A 22,625-nucleotide genomic window follows, 5' to 3' on the forward strand; every position below is an offset into this window, starting at 1 on the left:
CATTGAGCCTCTTCAATTTTTTTTTTTTGTTCTCGCTACCCTACCCGCGAGCTGCCAGAGCCAGCCAGAGCGCATACGTTTTTCTCGTATGACCCCGACCACCACGCGGTGCACTTCGGTGCGCGTTCGGTTTGCTCTGGCCGAGTGGATTTTCGCCTGGCAGAGTTTTGGACGCTTTCTGGCTAGCAGACGAGAAAAAAAAAATGGTCACTCGCCACCATCACTGTGGGGACTCGAAGTATTGCACCACGTTCCTTGAGCGGAACCTTTCCGGAAACATGACTGCGAGTCGGCCTAGTTGAAACATATTCATATTTATACTTTTTGTGCGCAAACAAACAGTTCTGTGGGTATTTAAGTAAGTAGTTCTTCAAAAATAAAACCAGTTGTTTGAAAGCGCTCGTCCTTGTGTTGCCCCTATTCTTCGTCCCTGTTTGTTCGCGCACAAAAAGTATAAATATGAACTTTCCGGAAAGTCTTGTTTCGCCGGTGTAGGATACTGAACAGTATGCGTATGGTTCTCAGTGGACCAAGCGTCTCATGTTTTCATCGGTATTCCTTCCGTAGCCCCATTAGGTGCCCGAAGTAGGCATTCGATTCTGGCCAACATACTTTCCTATGCGTTTTTATTTTTCATTTCGGTGCCTCCACCCCACAGAAAAAAAAATACATTGTTGTGGCGCAGCGAATTGTGGCATGGTGAAAGTTCGATTTTGATACTTCTTTTGCGGAAAGTAATGGGCGACGGCACGCTTCAGTTGCCGGATACGTGTATTATATTGTTGCGAAAGCAATTATATGGACACTCCAGGCGCATTCCTGCCGTCGCCATCGCCCTAATTTTTCGTATAAAGTCCAAGGGTGATAACATCGTGACCACGCGCTGCATGCTGTATGCGCGAGTGAAAGCGTAGGAGGGGAGGTGGAAAGGGGTGAGCCGACGATGGTGGCTCAGTCTTGTGTGCGCAAAGGAGAAAAGCGGGGAGCAAGCGCGCCGCCTTCCGTCGCGCGCAATACATCGGGGGAAGTGGTGGAATTGGGGCGGAATCTAGGATTCTGTGAATCTGTGATTGTGCAACATGCTTATTTGCCTTGTTTGACGCATTATATACAGTTACTTTTTCTTACATACATAGACTCATTGGAAACTTATACGTATACTTAAATATCTTGTTGCGAGGTTTTCCTAACCGCGCAATAACGGTTCGGTTCATTATCTGCGAGGCATGCGCGTAGAAGAACGGCATGCCTAATTTACAAAAGTGACACGCAGGTGTGAAGATAAATGTTCTTTAGGGCTCTCATACACTGGGTTGAATATAGTTGCGTCACATAATGGACACTTCAAAAGTTTAACAGCTCTGTGTCGCGAAGTTTTTGACAGCTGAAGGTGTTTCCAAAACAGAAATTAATCGCCGTATGGCTGCCGTGTACGTTGAACACTGCATTTCATTGACCACTGGGAAGCGTTGGAGCAAACGGTTCAAAGGACGTTGCAAAGACATTCCATGACCGGGCCAAAACCATCGTGCAATCACCCCCCACACAATTTCAAAAGTTCATGAGCTGATGAAACAAGAACAGAGGATAAGCATCGATGAACTGGCAGACCGTCTGAACATGTCACGGTTCGGTTCACGCCATAATTCATGAGTTCTCGGTTATCGGCTCTTTGGTGAGCAGTGGATCCTCAAGATTTTGATCCATCGTGAGAAGACGGGGAAGTTTCGCGCTGTCTTGACTCATCTGATCGGGTATCACAATGAGGATGACGACTTCTTGAATGCAATTGTGATCGGGGACGAATCTTGGTGCCAATACTACGAGCCTGAAACACGACGGCAAAGCTTACAGTGGAAACATTCAAATTTACCGCGCCCAAAGAACGCGAAGGCCATCATTTCCGCTGGAAAGGTGTTGTTGACTTTTTTTTTTCGATCGTCAGGGTCCATTACTGATAGAATTTGCTAAATCTCGAGAGGCTATCAATTGTTTCCGATATTGTGAAAGGCCAGAACGGCAGCGTGTCGCAATCAAGAACGAACAACGTGGGAAATTGACGAATGGGGTCATCTTGTCCCACGACAATGCCTGTCCCCACGTCGCTTATGTGGTTAATACAAAACTGGCAAAGTTCAAGTAGGAAACGCTGCAACATCCACCATACAGCTCAGACCTGTCACTTTGCGACTTCTACATTTTTGGGCAACCGAAAAAACAGCTCAAGGGAGCCAGATACAGACTTTTTGAAGCAGCAACCCAAGGAGTTTTATAAGACGGGAATCACGCGACTCGTTAGTCAATGAGACAAATGTCTAAATGCTCATGAAGACTACTTTTAAATAAAGTACCCCGTTGTTGGCTCACATTCATTTGACTTGCCCTCGTATATATTGCAGGACTCCTGCTTTTTATACGTGCTCTCTGTCGCAACTATAACTTCGGTGCAATAACTCACGATACACGACAGGGGACAGCTACTCCTGCGTAATACATTGGAACAAACGAAAGCGTCATTGAGATTTTTCACTGGCCATTGCATATGTACAAGAATGTAAGCACGGTTCTTGAATGACAAAGTTTCATTAACATATTTGTCCTCAATTTGTTCAGTTCATTGCCTTTTAATTTTTCATATCAGCGGCATGCACTGCTTTTCTGGTTTCGAACTGATATAGTTCTAAAGTTCATGTGATATTTTCTTTACTTAATAAATAGACAGAAATATGGAAGCATTGATATCAGTTATTTTGGGCAAAATGTTTGGCACATACAAGTATATTCTTTTATGAAAAAATACATATTTTATTATTTTGACAGTGCGTAGCGTTCAAGAATTGGTTTGCAGCATCTTTGGCAATGACAATGCAGTTATTATTCATGTATTTGATCTCTCGACAAATTGTTAAAGAGGAAGCTTTAGCTCGGGCCCAATCCGACGCGGCCTATTCAAATACTTGTAAAACGCAGAAACGCTTTTCTGAGATAACCCTTCTAATCGCTTTTATTAAAATTGGTTGCATTTGAGAGAAAAAGTTAAATCCTAGTGTCTGTTGGAAACAGAACTTCGATATAGGGCCTGAATATTCTTTAAAATATTTTGAAAAATTCGAAAGGTTGAAAAAATGGAAGCACGACGTTTACAAACTAATAGCTATGCGTGAAGAACAGATATTGTGGTTCCGTAAACGGCATCTATTATAACAGTCAAAGCGGACAAGTTTGCTGTGTCCATTTGTATCTTACGTGAATTGGTTACGTTGTGTGCAAGGGTTCTGCAAAAGCCATATTTCCACCATACTAAATTTTATTGAGATTCATGTGTAACATATCTATTTTGTCCGCTGTTGATGCACTATTAGATGCAATTCACAGAATTGTGATATCATTTTTCATTGTTGAGTCACGGAGTTTTAAACTTGATAGTTTCGTTTTCTGAAAAATTTTCGAATTTGGCCGATATTTAATAAATAATTGACCACCTAAATGAAAAATTCTAAACCAGCAGTCACTAGAATTAAACTTTTTCTTTTAAATGCAACAAACCTCCTCAACTTTGGTGAAGTGGTTGCAGGGAAAAACGAATTCCCCTTCTACATGTATTTAAATAGGAGCACCTGAGCTAAAGCTTCTTCTTAAGGAAGAGGCCGAGCTGCAACGTGCCCCCCCCCCCCCCCCCCCAACAAAATTTCTGGCTACGCCACTGGCCCCATGTATATATATATATATATATATATACATGGGACCACTGGCGTAGCCCCCCCCGAACAAAATTTCTGGCTACGCCACTGATATATATATATATATATATATATATATATATATATATATATATATATATATATATATATATTGGAGGCGGCGGGTTCCTTTCTGACTGCTTGCTACCATTTTTTTCGAAGTGTCACTCTTAGTTGGGCACACGCGATCAAACGCCTTGTGTAAGTTGATTACGCAGTGAACAACTTGTCGATTACTTCTGGTGGTGCTTTCAGCTGATATTCTCACCTTTGACCATATGCTATGATTTGAGATTGGCCGTCTTCAACCATTCGGTCACATTTCACGAGCACAGATCGCAGTGATTAGCTTGATTATCCCATACAGGGTGTCCCAGCTATCGTGAAGTAAGATCTTAAAATACGTAAATGCCACGTAGCTCGACTGAACCAAGGTAATGTTGTTCGCCGTCGCTTGGAGATACTCAGAATATTTTTTTTGCATTCCACCTAACTACATAATTAGTCTTATTTAATGAATCGACTTCTCATATATCATAATTAGAGGAACCGTATCAACGAGAAAATTGTAGAGCAACATGGAAAACTCCCGATACAGCTTTCTGTCACTCAGTACGTGCTACATAAAAGTGTTTCCCTGGGCGTGAAAGGAGTCCGCGAATACACGCGAAACTGCCGTGCGACTGGCCGCTCGAGGCACTCTGCGTGTATTCGCGTGTATCCAGCCTTTTCGTATACAAAGCCGATACAGAGTCTGTAATGGCGAAGCGGTAGTTCTCTGTCGTCAGTCGGTCGTCCGTGTCACTGTGGCGCACGTAGCCTAAGGTTTGCTGCTTCGCAGTGTGCCTTCGGTGCTTTGTCACTGCCACGGTCGTCGGCGCTGGAAGGAGTGCGGGCCACATGGGCACGCTGTGCCTATGCACCGCCAAGCCATAAACAAGATCTTAAGTATGACCTGAAAATGAATATTTTACAATAAAACAAATCCGCACTGTAACAACGTGCATTATGCATGGATCTGTGGCCGCTAAAGCGGCATCTGCCCAACTGCTGGCCCCCGCGCTTCGCTCCCAGTGGCAGGAGCTCTCCGTGTCAGGCTTGGTGTGAAGCATAGGCGGAGGACAACTGCTGCAGAACTGAAATGAGAAAAGGATATAATAATGCAAACTAAAAAAATAAGACAAATCCATCCAACATGCGATTCGAGCTACTGACCTCCCAAATCACGAGCGCAGTGCTATGACCGTTACGCCACGGGTGACTTTCGTTTCTCTTCCTCGCGTGGTGTTCTTTACAACGAGTTAAGATGGTATGGAAGCTGCACAACCAAAAGGCGGTAGATGGCTACATTAGAAAGATGACTTGTGTGAGTACTAGCTGATAAATAAAACGATCATAGTTGCCTCTAAAGGGGCGGCAACGACACACACCTAATAAACCGAGGGTACCAGTCTGGTTGAAGTTCTGTTTGGTCATAGATGTACTGTTACGTAAACAATCATTTGACTAAACTGCACTGACGAAGAAACAACAGGCTCAGCATTTCGGTCCATCGTTCTATGTCATGCATAAACTGTGTAGTTCAATTAATAATGATAAAGAAACATATCACAGGGCACACCATAATCGTCAGGCACAAACATCGAATGGTATACGGATCCAAATCAAAGTTTTATATGCAGGTTCTTGTAAGGATTTCGAATGGTCCTCCGAGGCGGAACCTCAGAGTACCCAAACAAGGACAAAGCCGTTCGTCCCAAGAAAACACACAATACATTTAATGCACACAGGACGGAAGAACAGTTATTAAACACCTAATTAAATTTAAGCAGGAAACAACGAAACACACATTATCCTAAAGAAACTATGGGGGCACCTAAGCAGCGTTTATGATGCGTAAATGCGGGAACCTTACTTGTCGCTGAGTGTGTCGCTGAGTTATGTGGCTGACTTATGTCGCTGAGTTTAGTGTTTCGGCGTTGTCGGGGACGTGGGGGGTCCACGTTTGGCTGCAGTTGCTCGCTTCGCACGTTTAGATGCGTTGCAGTAGTCTCGTACTTCGTCGACAGTGAACAGGCGCCTCGCCTGATGATGTAGACGCGAGCGATTCAACCTCGGACGATGAAGACTCCACAGCGTCGACAGTGGCGCCACTAAAACCCCTCAAAGTAGCGCCAACCACTTCCCTCCTCCTGCGTTCCACTCCGCCGCTCAGCGCGGCCTCGACAGTGATGCCTTAAATATGGGTGTAAACTCACGAAGTCCCAATAAATAAGACCATGTTAACGCCTCAGAAAAAATACCTACATCCGCTATCACTTCACACATCGATGCATCAGTCGCTACTACATTATTGATTTTCACTTGCGCTAAACGATAACTTAAGAGGGCGTTTAAATATCTAGTGGGCTACCTTCAATCACGCGCATCGCTTTTTCTTCTCCTGTGGCCCCCGTGTCTTTCCCGGGTTGGTTGTCTTCGGAACTCAGCGTTTTGCAATTATTAGTTATTTCGAGATCCGTGGATTTTCAATGTTGACTCAATTTTTCGTCAAGTTTTCTTTAATTTTTTTTTACTTGCCCTGCGTGTGCTCGTGCTTGCTTCTTGGACGTCGTTGACTTTTGTCAAGCAGTGGACTCACGTCCACGCGCACGTTCTTTGTTGTCATCTTTTCGTCTCACCATCCATGGCACTTGATTTCGCGCCCTATACACATCACAGCCACGAAAGATGAACGGAGAGCAGACATAGTACGGAGTGTTTACGCACTGTTGCGTAATGAAGCTCGGCTAGCGACAAACGGAGCAAGCGATTGCACCTCCATGATACTGTGGTACCTAAGTAAAGGCAGATTCCGAGAAGCGAAAGTCCCCAGATGTCTCTCTCGCAACTCACGCATGCGCACGACGCTGGACAAAATACGAAAAAGAAGGTCTCGAGTTCACGGGGCCTTGTCAGCCTTGACAGCAGCAGCGTGATGAAATGTGGAGAAAGTGACGTCGATGTCACAAGCGAGCTTTCTCCTCGTCAGTTTCGATTTCAGCTAGCCTGCTGCGGAGGTGAAGTAATTGTTCGCCTCGGGTCCCTCAAGAACTTATCTCATCTTCCGGATAAACAATCTCAAGGACGGGCTTCCAAATGCGTGAATGCCGTATCCATCTAAAATCCATAATCAAAACCCTTGTTAAGCAACTCTATTAATTTTTGTACGTAAGGGCGGAAACTGATATATATATAGAGGCTACCAAATCGGACACTCAAAAGGTAAACGTATAGTTACCGTGATTTATATTTCACACACTCTAAAATTTTTGCACATCGACAAAAAAAGCAAGAAAATGGCGTAGAAAACCAACGGCGACAATTGTCAATGGAAGCGAATAGCCGAACGCCTCGAGAAAGCTGTTGGCTTTATTAAAGTAAGGATGCGTTCGACGCAGTGAAAATATTTAGGCAGCGTTTCTGGTATCATCACGTGATGCTGTAGCGAATTAACAGAGCCGTTAACCGGCACATATGTACGGGTGGTGTTAGGTGGACAACACGAGCCTCTCAAAGAAGTTTCCCGGGAACTTCGCTCGCGTTCGGAGACGAACGCGCCTTACAACTTGGTTGCGCGAGATCACGCGCCCCTTTTCATCGGCGGTGAGCGTCCTACCGACGACTACGAGAAGGAAGGGCAAAATAGCTAAAGAAAGCTGCTCGCTTGAGAACCGTCACGTCCGGCTGTGGGGGGAACAGTGCGTGATGAACGAACGAACACAATGGGCCTACTTCCTGACACAAAACACCATGCTTGCAGTTTAAACGTTCCGAAATTGCTCAAGTTATCGATTGAATCGATGACTTATTTAAGGAAAAATTGATTGATTGGACAATTCAAGTTGTCCAACGCACAAAAGCAACGCTTGCGCAACGAGAGACACCGAAGGGGTAATTTTCACAACCTGCACGTTCTTAACCTGTAGTAGTGGGCGTTTTTTTTTGTTTGTTTAATTAGCTCTATTTTTAGACGGCTGCCGTGGCTGGGAAATCAATCGGCGGCCTCGTAAGCAGCCCCTTAACGCCGTATACAATGTGCTACCTCAATAGAACTATAATCTCTTTGCGTTTTCTTTGTTTTTTAAACGGGGTTCCTTCTGGAGGTCTGCAGGCTGAATTTTAGCTCACGTAACAAGCGACAACCGTAATGAAACCTGACGCTTGCGCTGCGTCAGAAAAAAAAAGTCAGTGGTGGTACGACGCGGAATATTCGCTGGCTTGCGCAACACGGAGCGAAGAGAAGGCGGACGCCGTTGCGTGTTCGCTGCGTCGCTGTCAGTGTGGCTAGAAAGCGCAAACGCAATTTAATATCGACGCCGTGGACCGAGTGGCAGTTTTTGGCATTCCTTAATATCCAGGCAACTTTGCAGGGGCTAATAATATTGTCTCTATACTTTTTCATCGTGATCGTTCCCTGCGAAGCGGCAGCCATAAAAAACCAAGCGCCCCCACACGTATAGATCGGCTGCTTGCAGCATGCAGTGATTAATTCGAATGAAAGTGATGAACATTATGATGGCGTCATCGTTCGAAAGAATGAAAGGGAGGCGGGATCAGGACCCACGCATTCCACACGGGAGCTGGAAGCTGTACCGCTGCACTAAAGACAAAATCAAAATAGCGTCTCCTTATAGCATAGAATTTGTCACGCTGTTGGACGCATTCAGTAATCTTGGTAACACCGTGCCCAATTTTGGCTTGCTTGATTTTAGACGAATTATGTACAAATCTTCCTTTTATGACATAGCCAGAACTTTCGGTCGCTGCTAAACATTCTTTTTGCAAAACATCAAAGACCAAGTATCCGCCATCATGAATAGCGTGCACGCCTGTTTCGAGACTCAACTGCATGGTGCGATTGCCGGTTAGCTGGGTAGCGTTCGCACTAAATACGGCAGCGTATCTTCTTTGCACTTAGGAGAAAGCAGTATGTCTGATTCGCTTGACGCTCTAGCTGCTGGAGTACGCCAGCCATCGCCACATTCTTTCTCCTTTATTTATAACACTACATTCAAATATATCTGCGCTGATCTAAGGTGAAGCCACATTTCCCCGAAAAAAAAAAAAAGGACGTCACTCGACACCCGTAATTAGGCGGTAACTATCAATATTTTTGTTCTTGTCGTCGTACAACTTACAAGCAAACGTATCGGAATCCAAAGCATCACTGTTGGAGGAATTATGCACGCGGATTGACTCATGTTCGTCACCGCGTGTTGGACTCTTCCAGCGGTGGCATTTGCCCGAAGAAAATATCTGACCAGGGCAGATCGGCTGCCGGCGTCTACTTGTCCGACGCCGGGCGTCTCTGGCAATCGCCGATGGACGAAGGTCGTCGACTGGACACGCATCAATATTTCGCTCCATGTACTCCAAGAAGGAAGGAGGAAGGAAGCAGGAATGGACGGAAAGACAGGAAGGCTAGCCACTTCTCAGACCGGCTAGCTACCATGTACTTCAAGCTTAAAAGAAAGGCTGCGGGTTGCCGAATCGGAATAGCTTCTGTCTCGACCTTTTTTTTTGTTTTTTATTTGTACTCAGAGGAAAAAAAAGTGGACCATGTATTGCCGAAAGCAAGGTCATCAATATTTCGCTCCATGTACTCCAAGAAGGAAGGAGGAAGGAAGCAGGAATGGACGGAAAGACAGGAAGGCTAGCCACTTCTCAGACCGGCTAGCTACCATGTACTTCAAGCTTAAAAGAAAGGCTGCGGGTTGCCGAATCGGAATAGCTTCTGTCTCGACCTTTTTTTTTGTTTTTTATTTGTACTCAGAGGGAAAAAAAGTGGACCATGTATTGCCGAAAGCAAGGTCATCATAAGGTAACAACTCTATTCAACTTCGTCAGTGGTCTGAGCCGAGCACCGCTTGCTTATAGTGGCTGCGGCCGACCGGTCTTGAACGGTTGATGATAATAAAGGAATGGAATTCCCCCATAGAGAGGGAATCCCTATATTATACCGACCCAGATCACCGATGACTGCAGATAATCTGAGGATACTCCAGCAAACTTTCTATTGCACTCAAAAGAAAGAAAATTGAGCGAGCTGTTGTTTATTCATGGTTACGGGCAGTGCGAACGATGAGGACAAATAAAGAAACCACACAGGATGAGTGCTGCACTTAACATACTTTTTACTCACGGAGAACGCTTGTTTAAATACGAACAAAGAAATAAAGGCAAGCCCAGATATCACACAAGAAGACTACAGAAAAAAAAGGTAAAACAAACTGCGAGGATAACACAGACTTTAAAAAAAATGAAGAAAAACATACATGCGGAAACCAGGTACATCAGATCGCGGCACATTAGTTCAAAGTTACTTCTTGTCAAGAACTACGCGCATGCCAATCCCTTTTCCAACAAGGGTACTTCGCTATTTAAAAGTAATACCAATGTTTGGCTGACGCAACGCGATCGCTCTTTTTTAATGCTGTATGCTTCTACTAGTTTGCGTGTACTCTGATTTCTATGCTGGAAGATCACAAGGAATGTCATTGTGCACAGTATTAGAAAAGGGGGGTCTTAAATTTGAGCTGTTGCTTCCTTTAGTACATTCGCAACACATCGGGCACATGTTTGTTTTGACCACAAAGAGGGAGAGACATGTCCGGTTTACTATCCTGTACTGCGGTAATACAATAATGGGGCGAAAAGAGAGATACCAGGATAGAGAGAGACCACTAGTTGCACGCACACTTGAAGGTGCGCACCAATTGAGTCTACATAAACGGTCGTGGAGACCTGTCGATTTCAAGTAGCGTAGCAGCACCCTCGTTGTTTTCTGCGCCAGTGACGCGCATGACCATTGTCGAAGGATCTTCGCTACTGAAAAGTGTCGTGAGTCAAGCAGCTTTAATGCTGCCCGGAGAGGCCCGCGTTGGACATCATAACTCGAAACAAAAAAACGCTGGACTTGTTCAGTAAACTACTGAAAACATCCTGGGTTTCGGTCCCACAGGAGTCGCACATTGGTGCTTCGCACGTTCCAATGCGGAACGAGTAAGTTTTTTTAAATGCCATCCCAATCCTGAGGCGGCATAACAATGTTGCATCGGAGCGGGGAGTTCGAGACGGTAGTTGCAGCTTTGGAAAAGCATTCCAGTTTACGTAGGCTATACTTCGATGAACAAGGAGACGACCAATAAGTGCACGTGACAGTTTGAGCCAGGAGATAAAGCTTTCTTGCAGCATCTGGTCTTGTTAGGGGAATCGGAACCACTCGCGTTCCAAACCACCAAATTGAGGTCTTCCTTTCCACACTTTTCGCTAATTACGTCGTTCCCTCAACTTTTTTCTGTTGTCACGGGAACGCTACAGTGCGCACAAATTACACCACAAAGAAGGTGATTTCCGTGGCAAACCCTGATGCACACGACGATAGGCTGAACACTACGGCCACAATCAAGTGAACTTTCTCGGCCCGGTGAGAGCAAAGCACACTTGTTTCGATGATCCGGAGAACCATTCACCAGCGAGCCTCATGAATCCGCGTTAGGAAAAACCACAATGATCTCATTAATATTCCTGCGCTTAGCAACACCACCGCAATGTACCCCTTTATATGACTTAGATACCCTCATCACATACAACCGAACAAATGTTTACATAAGCAATGCTCAAGATTGGGGTTTAGTAGAACACTGTTCTTGGCAGAAAAAGATGGTTGGTTGGTTATCTGGGCTTTAATAGTGCAAAAGCTACTCAGGCCGTGCTCCGCCAGTCACAAGTCTGCAACGCAACGCAACGTTAAATCACGTAAACCTGCCGTGCATTATAGTTGATGTAAATAGCCAGTAGTCTCTAAAAAGTAAAACAAGTTAGTTTATGCCACTAGCGGGTCATCTGCCAGTAATAGGGCAAGGTGTAAAGGTATATGTAAATTATATAGGTTTTGTAAAAGCTTCCGTCTCTGTGTTTCGAAGTGTGGACATGTCATAAGGATATGTATTACTGTAAGAGGTTCATTGCATTTTTCGCATGTCCGCGGGTTTTCTTTCCGGAGGAGAAAATTGTGTGTTAGATGTGTGTGTCCAATCCGAAGTCGACACAGGATCGCTTGAGAACCGTTGCTGGTGAGTGCACGACTTCCACTCACCAATTACGGGTTTAGTAAGATGAAGCTTGTTGCTTATACAGTTGTCCCATTCTTGTTGCCATTTTGTCGTCAAGGCCTTCCTAATCACAGTGATACTATCCTTATATGGAAGCGTTGTGTTTGTTGTGTATTCATGCGCTGCCATTGATGCACATCTATCTGCTGCTTCATTACCCGGTATACCAACATGGCTTGGTACCCAGCAGTACCTAATTGATCTTCCGTATTTGTTGGATGTTACCATGCTTAAAATATCCCCTAATATGGGTTCTCATTCGGATTTCACGTGTAGATCCTTCAGTGTGCTTAATGAACCAGTGTATATTAGTGTGTTTTCGTGTTTGTCAGCGATGATCTTTCAACTAAGTCCATATTGCGTAGACTTCAGCTGTGTAGACAGAGACATGTCGTGGTAATCGAATACTTATTTCCCAATGTTCCGTTACGGCCCCCAAACCCACGTGTTCTTTTGTTTTAGAGCCATCAGTGTAAAATTCCATGTAATTCTGATATTTTTCCTGAAGAGCGCGGAATTCTTGTATAATATGGTCATGTGGGGTGTCTTCATTAAATTTGTCATTGTCCACTCACATAACGGTGCGAAATCGTGCCACGGGGGCTAGCGCTGTAGCTTTCTGGCAACCTGGAGGACTGCGCGAGGAATGTCGTAATTTCGAATATATTCCTCATATCGCAGGACAAGCGGCTTAATCATGTTCGGTTTGTTTCTATAATGTAAGCGTGAGTTGCACTGTCTGACAATGTTTAAACATATGTGTTGTGGTGAGGACTGAATTCTGGGTACGTAAGAAAAGGTTAGTAGCATTCTGCGCTGCTGTAAAGGAGGTTCGTTACAGTCAACATATAAGCTCTGGACAGGCAGTGTTCTGTGAGCACCACTTGCCAGTCGTAGCCCAAGATTATGAACTGGATCAAGTCGTCGGATGTAAGACTGTCTGGCTGAACCATCTAGGATTCTACCACAATCTAATATGCTACGCACCAAAGTACGGTATATGCGTAGCAGGCATTTACGGTCAGAGCCCCAGCGCTTCTGCGACAGGACTTTGAGGATGTTAAGTGGATTGTTCGCTTTAAATTTAAGGCTATTTATGTGCACGATAAAGTTTAACTTTTTATCAAACAGAACACCCAGAAACTTGTGTTCCTGTTTTACCAGTAGTATGGCTTCCTGTAGCTTAAGGATGGGATCTGGTTGTAGGCCTCTTTTTTGTATAAAGACAACAGTAATGGTTTTCTCACTTAGGAAGCGAAAACCGTTTTCAGATGCCCACTGCGTTAGTTTGTTTAATGTAATTTGAATTCGCCCTTCGCATATTTCCAGATTCGATGCACGACATGCTATTTGTAGAAAAAGAGGCGCAGACCTTAATGGGCGGTAAGGAGCGCTGCGAGCTCTGCTCACGTCGGTGATGTGGCTGTTTTTTTTTTTAACCTTTTCCTCGCTGTTCTCTTTCTGACTCCTATCCTCCAACCCCAGTGTAGGGTGGAAAACCGGAGACTAATATCTGGTTGACGTCCCTGCATTTCCTCTTCATCCTCTCTCTCTCTCTCTCAATGTTTGTTCGCAAAAGTGGTTAATGTTGTAAAGCGCGGAACGTCAGAACATTACATCGGTTTTGATGCGACATGGTTGTGCAGAATACACTCTTAAAAGAAAGGTCATCATATTCATTAACGAAATGCTAACACGTTACTTGTCCCAAAAAGCGCTGCCTTCCTAATAAGTGCAGGTAGTAAAATGATGGTTAGGACTTTTCACTACCTGCTGAAGCTAAAAAGAAAGCACTAACTAAGTACTAACTAAGTGCTACCTCGGTAGCGCAGTTACTAACGCAATTGAAATATAATTACCAACGTTACAATGGGGCCTATTTGATTTATAAGTGCTGCTCGCATTGTCACATGAAGTCGATGGTGTTGTAAAAGCATAAGAAAAGTAAAATAATAAATATATATGAAAAAAGAAGACCGCGTCTATTCGCTTTATATGAAGGCAACAGTTAAGGGTATATATACGTAGTGTTTACCCTGCAGGTATATGAGGCCTACTGATTCCAGGTAAAATTGTATTACATATCTCCAACAAGCATCGATACGCCAGAACAACTTCACGAGTAGTTACAGCCCTAGGTTGAGGGAGCACATGTGTCACCGGTGAGCACCTATATATTTGGTTAAATAATCAGAGCGGGTGCACAAATTTATAAAGCCTACTGTCTGCATATATGTGTGCTACGACGTCGCGCATAACTGTTAGTCCAACATAATTTACGACACTGCAGGTTATCTCCATTTGGCAGAAGACTGTCACAATCATGGCATAATAGGCCACGGCCAGACAAGGTAGTCGTGCCTTAGTAGTTACTTAGCAAAAACTACTAATAAGCCTTTCTGGCTAGTAAAGGCAGCACTTACTAGCTTTACTAGCCGCTGGGTAGTACAGGACAATTGAGAAAGTAGCAAAATACATAGTAATGTAGTAAACACGTGCATTTACTAGCTATTTACTAACTTCATTTTTAAGAGTGTACGTTGAAATGCATGGCAGCGATTGATTATCGGTCCTCTTACATATTGCAGTGGTTGTTCGGTCTGGCGCTCAACTGGAGGCGCACCCGGTGCTGGTGGCCGCCCAGCCGCCCGGCGAACTGGTGGCGCTACCGGAAAACAGCAAGCGCTGCGGCCTGAACGGAAGCTTCGTGGTGCTCCACCCGGCACGCGATGAGCCGCTGCTGCAATGGAGGCCTCAGAGCGGCTCCAGGGACGGTCGCAACGAGTCGACTCTACTGACGTAAGCGGCTGGTTCGAGTCTCATATCCTCGACCGTACTTATTTTCCGCATGTTCCGGCGCATGCTAAACGCTAATCTAAGCTGCCTGCATGTATTTACAAAGAAGCCGCGGCCACGCAGATAAGAAGAGGGAAAGAGAGAGGGAGGAAGGCCGGGAAGGCTAACCAGGCTTAGGGTTTGCTGTCCTGTCCGTATGCGGGGAAAAAGAGGCTTACAAAGAATACGGGGGGAGGGAGCGAAACACGCACGCGCGCGCATCACGGAGTCCATTGGATGTCAAGACGCGCAGTAATGTTTTCGTGGCCAGCCGTTCAACTTGTTGAACACAGCGGCGTGTGATCGTCTCTGCACACAATATGTGAGCGCGTGCACAAAATGTGACCTGCAGTTTCCCATTCACCGCAGCAGTCGCGTTCATCCAACGATGTTGACTCAAAAAGGCTGCCGCCAAAGCCGCCAATGTAGTTTATAAATAAAGCAAAAGAAAAAGAAAGGTTGTCGTCGTACCTTTCGCTTTTTTGTTGTTGTTATTAAGACATTCACGCAGCACTTCGTAAAACGACGCGCATTTTGCTTGTCGCGTGTTCCCTAATCTCCTTTGCGATAAAAAGGCGTCCTTTAAGCACCGAGTTTTTCTTTTTACAGCATGGAAAAAACAAAGGATTTTGGACGAAAATTCGGAGCAAATATGGAACGGAGCATGTATGTACAGGATGTCACTGTTTGTCAGTGTTTTGAGGCAGTTAACTACGTATGCGAATTTGTCGCTTCGTTATGTCCCATTACCCTTTTGGCAGTGTAGTATAGATGAGCTCGAGTCTGTGGCTTAATCAGGCCTCTCTTTAGAAGCAGTGTCCCTTAAGGAGCTAGAACATTGCAGAAGGCTTTACAGGCATCTGTAGTAACCAAGATATATCCATGCACTTTTTGCTCCGCTTGCAGCAAAACTTCATGAACAGGTTTATTTCATGAGATGCAGGTGAGAAAGAAGTTTTTACTGCACCTGCTCCAGCAGATTTATGCTAAGAGCTAAGCCGGCAAAGAATCCAGGCCTAAAATGGCTGGACTGTTTTGCAAAGGCATTGCAGCAAAAGAAATAGAACTTGTTTACACCGAATGAAGAATTTTCTATCTCTCGGTCAAACCACTTTCCGCTTGATAGATGGCGGATTTAAGTTTCACTCTTTTTGCCAGCTCTTTAACATTCCGGAAACCCGTTGAGTTTGTTGCAAGTTCTTTCTATCTTTCTTGTTCATGTTCTTAAGGGAGGTAAGAAAAAGAAACCGCTTCGGGGGGGAGGAGGGGGGGGGGCTTAGTTCATTGCCAGTTCCACTGCACAACCACGTTCTCGCGATGGTCAACCCAACAGACGTAGAATATGGTCTATAACTGAACTATTTACGTGCTGGCGCGAAAGTACACTGTCATGAGAAAAGTGATATAGTGTAGCCCGACCGTTCCTGGTGCTTTTACATAGGCGTTGCGTTTTTCCTTTCATCGGCGAATATGTATTCGTCCGGGGACGCCGGCAGGCTTTCTCTGTAGGTGAGCGGCCACCCGAGCCGCAGTGCATAGGCGTTCGCACGCTCTGGCCCCTGGTGGTCCGCGACAGGCGGCAGCCGACACGGGGGAAATTAAGGCCTGCATTATGAATGGCGCTAGAGACAAGGGGCCCTGAATATTTCACTGCGCGCTCACGTTCTTCCGCTCCTCGCCGTATCCACTGCCTCCACGCAGTCTATAACGAGACAGAGAAGCGTGAGAGAAAACAAAGAACCAAAACGCACGTAGAATCTATTTGCCACGAGAGTCACCGAATGCGGCATGCGGGAGGCGCAGACAAAAGTCTGGATAGGCGCGAGACGAGTCGTACGCTATCTTTTCTTTGCACAGATCACATTAATATTGCCGCGCAATTTGTCGTCTGTCCAGCCGCGGTATTGTACGTAGTACACGCTGCCTTTTTCCTACCCTTTCCAATGAGTGCTCTTCCTGGGAGTGGGCCGCCTACTTGAAAGAAATGGGCGGAATGATCGTGTTGTAGGCGTGGTCGTGCAAAATGATCGAACGTACAATCGCATATGTGGAGCAAGCTCATTGCGTTGATTCACTCCAAAAAGACGGCCCTTTTGTTATTCTATCAAGTAGCCGATTGCCGTAGGCAAATCTCTCTCACATCCCAAACGATGCCAAAGTGAATTATGGGGGAAGTAACGCAGCGAGCCTCGTTACTGAAGCATGTAATTTGACATCTAGGACACCGAGAAATCTAGTTGGAGTTATTCGTATGTGGCAATGAAGCCCCTGTTGTTGAACGCGAATGACATGGTAACGTATTGCCACGGAATAATTGTCACAACAAGCAAAATAGATAAAGAAATGAACAAGTGTAGATCTCCAAGGCAATTACTATAAACCAGCTCTGTACACTGCATCCTGCCACGATGATTTTGAAGCAGGGCTCCCAGTTGTCTCCTAGAATGGTAGAATGGAGCCTGCCATTATTCCCAACGCTGAAGAGCTGTTCATAAGTTGCCCATCTGGACTGCGACTCTCGTATACCAGCGCATACAGGAACATCGAATGACCGCCTGCCGGAAGAAGTCGCGTGCCAGCGTTTTAGTTGTGCGGTGTGGGTGCGCTCGGCCAGGTCAAAAATGTGTCGTGCACTCCAGGAATGGTAGTTGCTGATCCCAGATGCCGTGCACACGCAGCACTGACTCTGAGATTGGTTCATTCACTGCCCTTACAGCCATTTTGGGACGCACGCTACGCCACCGATAGGGCTCGTGGGCGGGTTTTCTACTGAAGCTTATGCTTCATTCTTCTCCTCCGCCGTAAATTACTTTTGTCCCAGTCTGCTTCTATGAGCCGACTCTCAAGGTTCTGCACTTTCTTGTTCACCGCTGATTTTACCTTATAATTCGTGCCAAGATTGAAGTTTATCCCATCGATCGAGTGCTCTGGAAGGATGTAAACCAAATGGAAAAGTAAGAAAGGTTAAGCCGAAGTTTTTACATCTGTGAAGTATGCTGAAATGTGCTAAATTTGCGCTCTCTCATCGCAAGTTCGAAGAAACAGAACAGTGCACGGGAAGGGCATCACGAGCGAAAAAATAGGGCAAGGGGGAGGGGGGGCGGTATTTGGAATATTTTGGTGGAGAAGGAGGGAAGGGGGTGTACAATAACGCCAGAAACAGATCCTAATGGCGGCCAGTACAGTTATGAGGCGTATCGGCGGTCGTACTGATACTGAAGACGGCGCCCGCGCGCGTGTATGAGGCATAAGTACCGAGTGCCGTGACAGCGGCCCCTTTACAGTTTTAATATGCTTCGCTGCTCAACATTACTTTACTGCGACGAAGCTGACTTAAGGGAACCGGCCATTAGGCATCGCATGTTGGACCTTTGCCCACGAGCACTTTTCAACGCAGGACTCGAGAGCGGCAAGACGTCCCCATGATCAGAACAAAATGACGACGAAATAGAGAGATTTATCGTAGTGGCCATGATCATCAAACAAAAACGCACATTCAAATGATAACAACAAATTTATTAATTATCTGCCTAATTATTTACTTTAAGGCACATATTGTGATTTAAGAATTGTAGCCGTTGAGCTTGCAAGGCGTATCCCCTTATAATTAATTTTCAGGATGACAACAACTTCTGGATATTCATTGCCTAAGTGTGCGATGAAATACTAAGGCATTCCAGTTGCTTCCTACTTCAATATCTAAAAGAGCTTCATTAAAAAAAAAATAAGTGCGATAACAGTGCTTCTTTACTGCTAGTTTCATGGCGCATACCTTGAAACCCATGCTATCCTCAACGTTCGTTTTTAAATGGATGGGCCTTGCAAATTACACTATGCGCCGTAAATTAATTGATTGAAAAGTTATTTAGCGAATGCCTGTCAATTATTCAATACGCGTTTTCATTTCTCGTGCAAGTAATGTCTGCCTCTTTGAATAATCTAGCTCAGGATTTAGCTATCACAGGCGATTTTTAAGTAAGTCTATAAAACTTAAGAATGACCACAGCGTATAATGGAGGCTGAAGAGCTTCTGGCGGCAGTGTATAACGGAATTACGAAATACAATCGACCAGCGTGTTAAAATATATATTGCCGCCAGCTTTATTTGCTCGAATCCTAGCCATGTAGTACGTTGCGATGGTTCTCCAAAATTCAAGAGTCAGCCGAAATGGCTAGCGGTGTGTAAAAGAGTAGTCACCTATGCATTCGCTGTATAAGATGTAAAACTATTTGGCAGGTGTAGTGCGAGCGTTGATATCACGCAGTAACTCACGGCTACGATTAACAGAGGATGTATTTCCGTCTTTCTCTGTTGCCTGTTCACGTGTCAGCAACAACTCCTGTGGAAAAATTCACACATGCAAATCTGCCTCTATGGAAAATAATTTCTGTGCGGCTGATATCTTCACAGTCACCGAGAACTTGACTCCGCTTCGTTTAGGCCCAAGAGCTAAACTTGTCCGAGACGGGTCGGGTGCGGGCTTTAACCTTTCGGGCCCTTACCCTGTACGGGCTAGGTTTGAAGCCACCGGGCTGGGTGATGCTTTACTAAAGCTTAGCTTGCAGCGCGAATGTCAAAATGCATGCCCATTCTCGTGGAGCGTCGCATGGTGTGCGGGCAGTAAATAGGAACTTTTCTGCGACCTTGTTAAAACGCCTCACCTGCTAGAATCCCAAGCCGAGAAGGGCTTCCTGGTTTGCTATAGCTGGTTATTTATTTATTTATTTATTTATTTATTTATTTATTTATTTATTTATTTATTTATTTATTTATTTATTTATTTGTAAGATACCTTACAAGGCCCCTACATGGGGCATTGAGTAAGGTGGGCGTAGAAACAAATAAGCACATAAAAGTGGCAATGTCATGATAATATTAACCGAGAAAAAAAGAAAAAAAGAAGAAAGCACCAGCCAGGTGCACAGCCTAAACATTACAGAAATGTGTTAGCGACATACAGTTGTGTATCAGAACAATAAAAAACAACTTAATAAGTTTGAAAAAAAATGTATTACAGTACAGGGAAGAAGTATGAAAAATAAAGCCAAACAGTGGGGATGATAACATGGGTTAACAAAGGTTAAGCGAGTTGAATGAGTACCTTAATTTTTCACTGTCAGTTTCCGCAACTATGTTATCGGGGAGGCTCTTCCAGAGACGAATGGCACGTGGAACTGCAGACGAGTTAAATGTTTCAGTTTTACCGTAGATGCGCGTGAAGCTATGATGATTGTATAAACTGTGCGATGTGGACGAAGACGTTTCTAGGTCTAGGGTGCGTTTGTATGCGTCGTCGGCGTACTTGTGAAATATAGACAAAAGGACTATGTCGCGACGATCAATTGGCAGCTCAAGTGAAAGGTTAAGCTTTATTTGAGGTATGCTAGAACTCAAGCTGTGGTCGAACAAACGTTTGAACGACCAGTTTCCATGCAGCTTCAAAGAAAGTTCGCGTTGTCTAGGCACAGAAACCACTTGTTTTATTTATCTAGTTCTCAAACTGCACCAATCTGGCCCTTAACTGACAATGACATATGTATATATGTCATTATCAGTTATCATTATATATATATATATATATATATATATATATATATATATATATATATATATATATATATATATATATATATATATATAGGGCTGGTCAGAGAAGGCAAATTATACGCCTAGTCATTTAATTTGTCCTTAAGTTCGTTTCAATTACCACCTGGATGACTGCGTGTTCACTGAGAGGAAATTTAGTCGTCGTACTTTGTGGTATGTAGTCATTGTCTTTGTGCATCGAACTATAGAGTACTTTTCTGTCTCTTTTCGCAACAGCAAGGCTTGAGTAATGCTGTTCGCGTGTGCTTCGCAACCCCACAGAACAATCTACTTCGCACTGGAGGTGGTTTTGACGTAGCCAGTGCACGGCAGTCCCAGAAGTCAAGTCGTGGAAATCGAAGAGCCTGCGAGTAGCGCGCTCGGCCTCCCCCCTCCACCGAGCGATGGCAGAGGAGTTTCGAAGCACGACAACATGCGACGCAGTATTTACCGAGAGTCGCACTAGGCACGCCGCCTGGTCGCATTTCAGTCGTTGCAAACCCTACACGCCAAGAAGCGGTCCATAAGTCAGTGACGCCTGTGTCAAAGGCCTCGCGTGTCAACAATGCCTCGTACGCCTGCTGGCGTGACTCACCTGCACATGTGTGCCACTGCCGCAGAAAACTTTTCGCTGTCGCTTTGTTTGCTGATATCAAACCTTGTCTTCGACGATTTCGAGCCGTCTTCGCTGGCAGTCGTTCATGATGCAAGGCCACCTACGCGCCGCGCTCGAACGTGGCGGGTCCATATCGGCCGGTGTGCAGCTACAGTGCGCTGTTGGACGCCAAGCGCATGCGAGGATTGCAAGCACTTATCTCTGCGGTCGTGCACGGTCTTCGACCGCGACCCGCCCCTCCTGGGACACCGGATCCACGTCTCTCCATCGACAAGGTTGCCTCATTCTGCGAGCCTCTCGTGGTACTCAAGCAAAAATAAAAGGATCCGGGCCATCAATTGTAGGATATTTAATAAGGTTGTCACATACACACGTACAACTTCGGCGAGATCGGTAGGATGATGCACCAACGAGAGACTCATTTAATAATGAACTCGCTGCAGCCATGGCATACGATTCTACGGGCGCATTCTTGCATTGACACATAGCACGTTGCACGTGCCAATTGCTTTTTCGGGTTCACACTTAAGTACATTATCGGCAGCCAAATAAGAGACGTGTGACTGTTGCGTCGGCTCCATTTGGTGGAAAGCCTTTATGCGAACACTGTAGCAGAACGTTCGAGTGCTCCCCCAGTTCCAAAAGCACAGAGAGGAATAAGCGGTAAAATAGCACAGGATCTGTAGAGTGCTGTGCTAAGGTTTGTGGCTGCTTTCCGCAATTCCGAGTAGCATTACTCAAGAGCATTCTGTATCCATTTGGCTGACAAACAACTGGCGTCCGTGAAATCACATTCTTTGTCGTTTTATAGAGTGCTTTTTCTCTTCTAGCCGAATCACATCGTAGCAGTGTGCCCCTGCTCCTTCTCGTTTTTGAGGTGCACTGCATGCGTGTAGCGTGCATGGGACCAAATTTTCCGTCCCGCAAAGATGAAATGTTTCAGTACATACCATGAGTTCCAGGTAACTTTAGGCAAGCTGCTCAATGAAAAAAAAAAAAAAGATTTAGCTAACATCGTGCAAGATATTATAACACCGTAAGTGTCATAATTGTAATAGCGTTCCGGCAACTGAAAATCGTAGGTCTTAAAATGGTATGCTGCACTGTGTTTCTTCATCATTTCTTTCGTTTGGCCAACAGCTTGGCTGACGTTAGCTGGGAAATTCTATATAGCGATCGTACGGGTATATTCAGTGCGATAGCTCCGATTTCCCTCACTCTGCGGGACTTGCGCAGGTGAGCTTTCTCCGCGAGTTTGTCGAGAAATGCTTGATAAGTTCTCGAAAAGCGCTCAGGGAATGAGTCCCGTGTTGCTCTTTATTCTGCACGCCTACAGTTCATAAAATAGCATTTTTTCGTTGTGCAAGTGGAACCATGCAAGAATCAAGTAAAAGCAGATAGAGAAGTGATAACGATGAGGCAATAGGGTTTACCCACACTGATATCGGTTGGCTACTCTGCACAGTGAAAGGAAGAAAGGGGACTATAACAGTAGATGAAGAAAAAAAGAAAACGTTGAATTCTGGATTTTTATGTGCCAAAACCACGATTTCATTACGAGGCACGAGGGCAGGAGGGGACTCCGGAATAATTTTGGCCACCTGGACCCAATGCAAGGTTCACGATAGTTTTTTTTTCTTTTTTTTTCATTCCGCTCCCAGAGAAATCCGTCCGCCGCAATCGGGATTCGA

At 45.0% G+C, this 22,625-nt stretch overlaps 1 protein-coding gene across 1 annotated transcript in view; it reads left to right on the forward strand.

Moving 5' to 3' along the window:
- The window catches only part of LOC135900044 (uncharacterized), a 554,543-nt gene that overhangs the window by 249,111 nt on the left and 282,807 nt on the right, over positions 1-22,625 (forward strand). The window contains exon 3 of the mRNA XM_065429465.1: positions 14,485-14,695. Within this exon, the coding sequence (XP_065285537.1) occupies positions 14,485-14,695 (211 nt within the window). The remainder of the gene's footprint in view (positions 1-14,484; positions 14,696-22,625) is intronic.

Source organism: Dermacentor albipictus, chromosome 1 (genome assembly GCF_038994185.2).
Source record: "Dermacentor albipictus isolate Rhodes 1998 colony chromosome 1, USDA_Dalb.pri_finalv2, whole genome shotgun sequence".
NCBI lineage: Eukaryota > Metazoa > Arthropoda > Arachnida > Ixodida > Ixodidae > Dermacentor > Dermacentor albipictus.